A 10,106-nucleotide genomic window follows, 5' to 3' on the forward strand; every position below is an offset into this window, starting at 1 on the left:
GAAATCAATTCACTATATAGAAGAATAAAGAATACACGAAGAATAACAAAACCTTTGACTCTTCCTTGCACACGACAAGTGACCCACTTGACTTCTACCTCAGTAGCCCTTTCCAGAACATCTGGAACGATTCTTCTAAAAGACTTCCTTTCACCGGAACTCCGATTGGCTTCATGTATTTTCTCTTCAACAATAATCTAGAACAAATTCTCTCACTCTAAGCACCCTGATTTTGCTCAATAAAATACGTACGTATAAATGTAGCAAAATCGTGTTTAAATAGAAAATAACCCTAATAAGTCAGCCAGGTCCGGACCCTGCAGATCTGAGGTCCGGACAGGCCTCATAAAATGCACTTTCGGGAAATGGGGTCCGGACCCTGCTTCTGGAGGTCCGGACCCTGCTTGAAAAATCAAGTTTCTGGAAATGGGGTCCGGACCCTGATTCTGGAGGTCCGGACCCGGCCTGTCCAGTCTTCATCAACAACTCCGATCGATCGGCGTTTGTGGTCCGATTGAGCTGAAATTTTGCAGGGATGTTTATAACACATGAATCTACATTATGAACGGTGGAGATTAGAGTCTGAGCATTCTATATCAGTGTTTGAGCCGTGAACAGTAGCATCTGTATTTTGGAACTGAATTAAGCCAACACAAGAACTAACAAACTCCCCCTTTGGCAATTCAGTGACAAAACCAAAATGTCGAGCCAATCCCATCATCTCCCCATATTTACTCCCCCTTTTTGTCACAGAATGACAAAAGGTCTTCATGTTTCCTGAAACACTTCACAAAATACATCAAGGCATATGTGGAACAAGAAGACATAAATAAAACTCATGATAAAAAAAATGACGTAGAATGCGTGATTATAAAGAAACATCAGCAAAACTCCCCCTCAATGTATGACTCAATTAACAACAGGAAACTGAAAATGCAAAGCATATTTCTCCCCCTTTAAAAGTTAAATGAACACACATGATAACACATCAATGACTCATGTATTGCACAATGAATATCCAAAAGCTTTCCTTGATGGATTTCACATCTTTCATCCCGAGGAGGATGCAGCTGGAGAATCTTGAGCAAGTGGAGGCGCCTACTTAGCTGGAGCGTGAAGTCGAAGTTGGGCATTTGACTTCATCATAGTTGCTTTTCCAAAGTAACCTTCAGGAGCTTCCATATGTTCATTTGCAGCAATTTTTGGCAAAGTGGCGTGCAAATTCTTCGTAATGAGAGCGCCAATGGAACACAATTGCAAAACTGAGTCTTTGAGGCAATTTATCAAACACGTGAGAGGCAAAGAAAATTCATCCGTGAACAGTCCATGGCAAACTAAGGAACCCATCCCCAAATACATGATAGATGATGTATTGTGCAACAGCCATGTGAGATAGAAAGAATGGCCAATAAGAATCAAACAGATAAGCAATTCGGAATCGCACAATTAAACCCAAACATTCACATATTGCAATTTGAAATCAAATCGAAAAGGAATAATGGAAGAAGCATACCTTGGATGATACCAAAGTGTTGAGCCTTTAAGAAACGAAATCACCGAGAAAGAAAGAAAAAAAATGAATTTTTTTTTTTTTTTTTTTTTTTAAAAAAAACAAAACACCAAAAAAAAACTTGTATAGATAAGCAATAGATCATGCATGCCCGTATGAATATCTGAACAATTCGGAGTGATCAACAAGCTACACTTACACCGTAAATGTACCATATGCATGACACAACCTTGGTCTGTGAATGCAGTCAAGTAGGCAATAATCAGAAATCTCATGTGATGGTGTAGTGTGTGAGTACTCCCATTAACTAAGATTTCATCAATGAAAGGTAAATTTAGGCAGACATTTTGTAAAGGAAGACCAGCAGTCTGATTCTAACCACAGTAAAACCTTATAATGTTAGGACCTAGATTCCCTCATCCGATACACTCCCCCTGAGATTGATCATTTTCTTTTACCATGTCCTTTAGTAATCATCTATTTCCGCAATGATTTGATCACTGATTCTTTCTTTAGGGACAGACAGAAGCAAAATGAAATCATCTGAGCTTATTTTATGCCCTTTTTTTTTTTTTTTTTTTTTGGAAAATGGTGGAATTTTTTGGAGCTAGGTTCAACTAACGAGTTGGTCAAGTGGCAAGATTCTACACTGCCTATCTTCCAAACAAAATGTTTTCTCCAAATTTCCAAACATATAACAAAAATCTAAACCTAATGGGGGCAAAAAGTGCACAATTTCGAACATGAGAAAAACTGACTCTTACTCCTTTAACAGTCTTCAGAAAAACAAGGTATATCAGAAACATATGGAGCAATAGATGTAAATTGCAGAAATATTGACCCCACTCATATGTAAAATATTCATTTGAGCACAAGACATGAGAAACTGAGTATCTAACAATTAAAACAATCTAAAAGAATAAAAAATAATCAAAGAAAATAAAAACAAAGCAAACAAAAATTAAGAAAAAAAATGCCCTAGAACAGCTATAGACAAATATCAATATGCTCAATTTCTAGGCATGGTCTATGTGCCCACCTAATCTAGGTGAGTCCATTACCACTCCCCCTCAATGGGTGAATGGTATTAATCTTCTTGACCCAAAATTTCTTCACATCAGGGACAACTGTGTGACTCTTATCCAAGACATCTAACCGTGTTACTACGTCTCTCATCATGTTGAATAATTTCTCATAACTATTTCTAGAATGGAAATATTCTCTTTTAGGCTCATGACTGTTAAGCTGAAAACACTTAGGACGAATATGTCCAATCTTACCACAGTTATGACACGTTGGAATAAACCTTTGAGAAGGTTGGTTCCTTAACATGTGCATACTTCTCGACTTAAAACTAGACATATAGGAATCAGTTAGAGTTCCCTTACCTTTTCCACCTTTGGAAATTTGAGGAGAAATTACCTTCTTTTCAGCCAAGCTATCTTCTTTGTTCACTGGTTTCACAAAAATCATCTTTGAAGAAGAAGCAACATTAGTAGATAAAATAGCAGATTTATCAAAACCCAATCCAGTTCTATCAAACGAATGTTTCTGATTATGTAGCATTTGATTTAGCTTTTCACTAGAGAATTTTGTTAAATGATTCTTTGATTCATTCAGTTCATTCTCTAAGGATTTCACTTTGGCAATTAGCATTTGATTTTCAGACATCAAAGTATTATGAGTAGCAAGAGAATCAGTTAAGGTGACAGAAAGTTGATCATTTTCAAGATTAACCTCATTGAGTTTCTTCAATTGCTGCTTATTCAGCTTTTTCAGTTTTGTCTATTCCACAAAGAGATTATTATAAGCATTTTGCAAATCATCTTCTTCTTCCGAATCATTATCGGACACACCTTGTTTGTCTTGAGAATTACACTCACTATTCTCATGCTCACTCTCATAACTAACTCCAAATGCTAAGTAATTAACTCCTTGTTCAGCATCGTCCTTGTCTGACTCATCACTTTGAGTCACATTAAATGCCTTGCCATTTGACTTTCTCAAGTTAGCACAGTCAACACGAATGTGCCCATGTCCTCCACATTCGTGACACTTGATACCTTTAGGTGACTTTCCTTTCTCAACATTCTCATTTCTAGATTTCTCAGAAAATTGTGAATTGCTATTTCTAAAATTTCCTTTCTTGGTTCTAAAGAATTTCTTAAACTTCTTAGCAAACATAGCAATTTCTTCCTCATTTCCAGAATCCTCATCAGATGAACCACAAGAGTCAACCTTAACATTTTTTGCCTTAAGAGCAATATTTTTGGTGTTCTTGTGTTTAGGAAGAATTAGCTCAAAGGTCTGAAGGGAACCTACAAGTTCTTCTACTCTCATAGTATCTAAGTCCTTGCTCTGTTGTATAGCAGCAATTTGGGGAATAAACCTCTCAGGCAAAGATCTTAAGATTTTTTTCACCACTTTAGCATCATCCATTTTCTTTCCCAAATTAATGGTAGAGTTTCTAATGACACTAAGCTTTGAATAGAATTCATCAAAAGTTTCATCTTCCTGCATTCTAATCTCCTCAAACTGAGAAACCAACATTTGAATTTTTGAAGTTCTAACAACCTTAGTTCCTTCATGTGTGATTTCTAAAGTTTCCCAGGCTTCTTTAGCTATTTCACATCTAGAAATTCTAGAAAATTCTTCATTTGAAATAGAGATGTAAATAGCATTTATAGCTTTGTCATTCGCAGTAGCATTATTCTTTTCCTCTGTTGTCCATTCAGCTATTGCTTTTTCTGGACGTGTCCATCCAGATTTGACAATATGCCAAACATTAATGGATTTAAAATATGCTCTCATACGAATTTTCCAAAGCGTATAATTTGTTCCGTCAAAGACGGGAAGAGAATTAGGAGCAACAGTATGAGACATTTGATATGGAGTCTCGGATCACACTCAGGAAATAAATCCTTCACAGAGTGAACCCTCTCTGATACCAATTGAAAATTCTAAAACGACTCCAATTATCACCTACTCACACGTCTAGGAGTTTTACAGAAAATATCCAGAAAACAGATCTAACTTAGCAGTTAAAAAATCAACTAAATACTGATATGAAATATGCAATCAAGAACACAGAAATTTGGTTACGAAGAGGAAACCATTTAGAGAACTCTCTAAATGTAAAACCTCTCCGGGGCAGCCAAACCCAGGAAATCAATTCACTATATAGAAGAATAAGGAATACAAGAAGAATAACAAAACCTTTGACTCTTCCTTGCACACGACAAGTGACCCACTTGACTTCTACCTCAGTAGCCCTTTCCAGAACATCTGGAACGATTCTTCTAAAAGACTTCCTTTCACCGGAACTCCGATTGGCTTCATGTATTTTCTCTTCAACAATAATTTAGAACAAATTCTCTCACTCTAAGCACCCTGATTTTGCTCAATAAAATACGTACGTATAAATGTAGCAAAATCGTGTTTAAATAGAAAATAACCCTAATAAGTCAGCCAGGTCCGGACCCTGCAGATCTGAGGTCCGGACAGGCCTCATAAAATGCACTTTCGGGAAATGGGGTCCGGACCCTGCTTCTGGTGGTCCGGACCCTGCTTGAAAAATCAAGTTTCTGGAAATGGGGTCTGAACCCTGATTCTGGAGGTCCGGACCCGGCCTGTCCAGTCTTCATCAACAACTCCGATCGATGGGCGTTTGTGGTCCGATTGAGCTGAAATTTTGCAGGGACGTTCATAACACATGAATCTACATTATGAACGGTGGAGATTAGATTCTGAGCATTCTATGTCAGTGTTTAAGCCGTGAACAGTAGCATATGCATTTTGGAACTGAATTAAGCCAACACAAGAACTAACAGAAACAAATATTGTAAACTAAAATGACAACAAAATAACTGCTCAAAAAACTAATGTTGGTTAGAAATTGCTCAAAAAGAACTTAAAGCATTTAACTTTTTCTTTCACATATTCAATTAGAGTCCTAAATCAAATTGAGTTTCTAATTAGAAGTGAACTAGAATATAGAGGTAAAGTAAAAAAGAATTAAACTGGGACACAAATATTATTTTTTTGGGGTGGGCAAAACTAAAAAATAATAATTAAAATTGACACAAATATTATTGAGGGGGGGTGCAAAACTTAAAAAAATATATATTTAAAAGGGGACACAAATATTATTGTAGCGGGTCAAATTTATATAATGGGTAGACTTTAAGCTACAGGTCCGCCCCTAGTTATGGGGCTTTGTTTCGTGCTTAACCAGCTTATTTACTAGGATAATGTGGTGTCTGTAGGGATGCAAGAGTAGAGAGGTAAAACTATGAATGCTTATCTATGTCGGTTAGTTTTTTGCTTCTAATATTTATAACATTTGGAGGAATTAATAGAAATGCATTAAGACATGGTAATAATCATTGCATTAAAGAGAAGCTTATACAACAATTTTTTTTTTTTTTTTTTGACATGTTTGAACAAAAGAATGATGAGAATTTGAAATAGTGACTTCTGCTTCATAAGGCGTAGTTCACACCGATTGAGTTATCCCATATTATATAGCATATTATATGGGAGGTGTGGATTCAGTTTACTTCAAAAGATAAATTTAAGAAGAATAGAATGAATAATATTCTTTGTGGTGCAAGGGGTATAAATGGAATTTTGACAGGTTGAGATGGTTGCTATATACATAGCTATAGCTTCTTCTCTTTTTTTTATTTTTTTATTTAATTTTTTTTTTTTCGAAAAAAAAAAAGAGTTATTTTGTTAATGAAAGTTAGTCATTATCCCTTGAATGAGTCGTACGTGTACTAATTAATTATCCCTTGAAATTGAAATAGTCCAGATGAGCAAGCACCTCCATATATACACGCACACAGACACTTAAGTCTTTCCACTGTTTGGCCAATCTTAATTAGCCTACGACAATTTCAAGGTTAGGGTTGTTGATTTAGAATTCATTATTACATCATGTCAAATAATAATAATAATAATTACAGAAAACATATGGAGACAAATGAATTCAATAATTTAAAAATAATTAAAAAAACAAAACAATTGTATATTATTTCAACATGCTTGTTACTTTTTCCATGCATGTGCTAGATCTAATTAATATGTGACACGGACATATAACTAATACTCTAGTATATTAACATTAAAATAATATATATACTTCAAGAATAACATTAAAATTTCTAACACGTAACTTAAAAAACAAAGCATAAGCATTTTAGGAAAAGAAGAGAACAGTACTTTCGTGGGGGCGCCGTCAATATCATTCACTCATATAATTAAATTATGGAAGACAACAAAGTTTGACTACGTACCATTTTAATAATGAGAAATGCCCAATTGTATCCATTTAATGCCAAGAGGATTTCAAACATGTACGTATGATCGAGAATTATATATATATATAAGTAAATAATTTTATCTTTGACTTGAATTCATATTTTATTATTATATATTGTACGTAAAAGGAAAGAATGTTCAAAGTATATCGAAGAAGAAATTGTCATAGTGGAGCGTGCGAGTGGGAGGCAACGCGTTCATGAATTAATAGAGAGGTGACCCAGACAAAGTAGTGCAACTATAAATTGATGGGATACCATTCAGCTTTCTCCATTATCATCTTCTTTCTCATCTTCTTTTGCCTGAAACAAACAAACTAAGATCGATCCATCAATTAATGGCGGCTGCAATGGTTAACAAGGTGATGAGTTGGATGAGAAATTCAAACAAGAATGCAGCTGTTTTGTTGCTTATCTTGCTGTTTCTCAGCAGCTCTACCTCAACCTGCAATGCGCATCTTTCTTCTCAGTTTTACGACCACTCGTGTCCGAATGCACTCAGCACCATTCGGAGTGCTATCCGAACAGCAGTTTCACGCGAACGTCGGATGGCGGCGTCTCTTGTTCGTCTCCATTTCCATGATTGTTTTGTTCAGGTACCCATTTGTCTTTATGTGTATATAAATATATAAATTTGCCGACCCAATGAATTAATATATATGGCATGCATTTAATGTTCAGGGTTGTGATGCATCAATCCTACTCAAGGATGCACCCTCTATTACAAGCGAAATAAACGCATTGCAGAATAAGGATTCTGTAAGAGGTTTTGAAGTGATAGACAGTGCCAAAGCTGAGGTTGAGAAGACATGCCCTGGAGTTGTTTCCTGCGCAGATATTCTTGCGGTGGCTGCACGTGATGCATCTGTTGCTGTGGGTGGCCCATCTTGGTCTGTGAAGCTCGGAAGAAGAGATTCCACAACCGCAAGCTTAGCTCTAGCTCAGACAGAACTTCCACGTGCCACTGATGACCTTCAGACACTTCTTTCTAACTTTGCTCGCAAAGGCCTTACTGCAGAGGATATGGTCGCTTTATCAGGTTAGCCCATCAACAAGTAGAATATTTTAATTTGAACTCATGACTTCAGCTTTGATATCAAATAATATTGATTACTATAATAAATTTAAACAATATTCTAACAAAATTAATGTCCAAATGAATGCAGGTGCCCACACTTTAGGGCAAGCTCGATGCATCACATTTAAAGACCGGATATACAACAATGGGAGTGATATTGATGCTGGATTTGCTAGCACTCGCCAGCGCCGTTGTCCAGCTACGGGCGGTGATCAAAACTTGGCAGCACTTGACTTGGTGACTCCAAATTCTTTTGACAATAACTACTTCAAGAATTTAATTCAAAAGAAGGGTCTCCTTGCCTCAGATCAAATCCTCTTTAGTGGAGGGTCGACAGACAGCGTTGTTTCCAAATATAGTAGAAGCCCTACCACTTTCAAGTCTGATTTTGCATCCGCCATGATTAAAATGAGTGAAATTGATCTTCTCACTGGTTCAGCTGGGCAGATAAGAAGGATTTGCAGTGCTGTTAACTAGTTAAAACTGCTCTTTTCCAAATACTCACGAGTCACTTGTTCCGTTCCCCCAATATGTCAATTTTTGGTTCATAAGTTTTTTTTTTTTTTTTTGGAATTATCGCAAGTGTAAAATTGAAATTTTTACATATTGTTAACTGTAATGAGATTCATTGTATTATATTAATTCTCGCCTACCTTTAAACACAAACAAGTTACGTCTTCATCAGAGAGAATTCCTAGTTGTCGTTCGAACGTGTCTTACTCCGACTCCGCGACCACCTCATGAGGTGGTCCGTTTATGAACCTACTTGAACATTAAACCTCAATTTTCCCAAGGATTATATAAGCCTTGTATATAAGTCATGATTTGCACTTTGAGATAGAGCAGCTTGTGCATGCGAGTGGAGTTGAGCTGTAGGATTAAATTTATAGATCCAAGCATGAACTATCATTTAGAGTAACACACATCGATTTAGTCATTGGAATAAGATAATCTCTTTCTTCTATCATTATAAGTTTATAACTTCAAATGCATTATAATATAAATGGCCTCAGCATAATTGGAACTGCTCAAGAAATTACTCGTTATGAAGTCCACAACAACAAAATGCTTTTTGATAGTGGAAGCAGAATGCAAATAGCTGGTAAGGGTTGGAGCCATCAAACTTGCACTCAGCTACACCCACGCCTCTTATTCTAGCATCCCCTCCAAAAACCGTCAAGCAATTTCCTGTACTACTAGACTGCCAGAATCGAAACTCGCGGTGGTTGAACTTCTGCGGTGCATTAATGGATTTCCAGTCAGCCTCGGTTAAGCTTTCCAATGAGCTCAACAACCGAAGGCTCACCTTGCCATGCTTGTCCACAGAGAGATAGCTTTCACCCCCTGAGCATTTATCCATGTAATTGCTAAACCTGTAGTACATATATATACATAACTTCACATTGTCAAGTGATGAAGGCAATGAGATATATATCTCCAGCTTCATTTATCTCAACCTATAATTGATTTGTCCTTTTTTGAGATTATCCCAAGAGGGTAAGATATATATATGTTCAAAAATACAAAAAGAACTTGCAAAGGATTAATATCGCAGGTACCTATGATAGCCAGAGGCCCAGAAGCTGAACCCGAAGCAGATTTCCAGCCAAAATAAGCATTGAGCGACGTTGACTCGCCACCTTCAACATTCGGAACAGAGTAAACACCTCTATCATTCAAATCCACAAGGTCAGATTGCAAAGCACCTGCGATAAGAGTGTCGTCAAATGCTGTCATGTGGGGATAATCTTCAGTGACAGGGCATTTGGTTGTGTCACATGTGGAGCACTGGCTGCGTACAGCTTCTCACTCTTCAAATCTCCAGCACAGTTGATGACATTGGCATAAGTCATGATGATCACCAGCACAAGTAGGCAAAGAGAGAAGCAGTTTTTAGCCACCATGCTTTGATTTACTTTTCTTTCTCTATGATTCTTAGCTTACTTATGATATATTCATGCGTTTATATATATATATATATATATATGCCCTCTTTTTCTTGATTTTATCGATGTTGCTTGTTTCTTTTCAGGTGAACGGCATTTATCTGTTAATCCTGTGCTTTGTTCTTATTTTTGGTCTTATTAGATGTTAGCATCTCTCGTTTTCAATTCTTATATATACCTTGTTTTATTTTTAGGTGCTTTTAACGTTTATTTTGTGATTCCGTAGCTTTGATTTAGAATCTCAATACGTG

General features: G+C 36.5%; 1 protein-coding gene across 1 annotated transcript; it reads left to right on the forward strand.

Annotated features, from left to right (window-relative positions):
- The first annotated feature begins 7,169 nt into the window (after nucleotides 1-7,169).
- On the forward strand, nucleotides 7,170-8,386 carry LOC132179853 (lignin-forming anionic peroxidase-like). The gene is made up of 3 exons (XM_088515185.1): nucleotides 7,170-7,427; nucleotides 7,513-7,870; nucleotides 7,998-8,386. The coding sequence occupies exons 1-3, from the start codon at nucleotides 7,170-7,172 to the stop codon at nucleotides 8,384-8,386; spliced, it is 1,005 nt and encodes a 334-aa protein (XP_088371311.1).
- The last annotated feature ends 1,720 nt before the right edge of the window (nucleotides 8,387-10,106 follow it).

This window comes from Corylus avellana, chromosome 4 (assembly GCF_965113065.1).
Source record: "Corylus avellana chromosome 4, dhCorAvel1.hap1.2, whole genome shotgun sequence".
Taxonomy (NCBI): domain Eukaryota; kingdom Viridiplantae; phylum Streptophyta; class Magnoliopsida; order Fagales; family Betulaceae; genus Corylus; species Corylus avellana.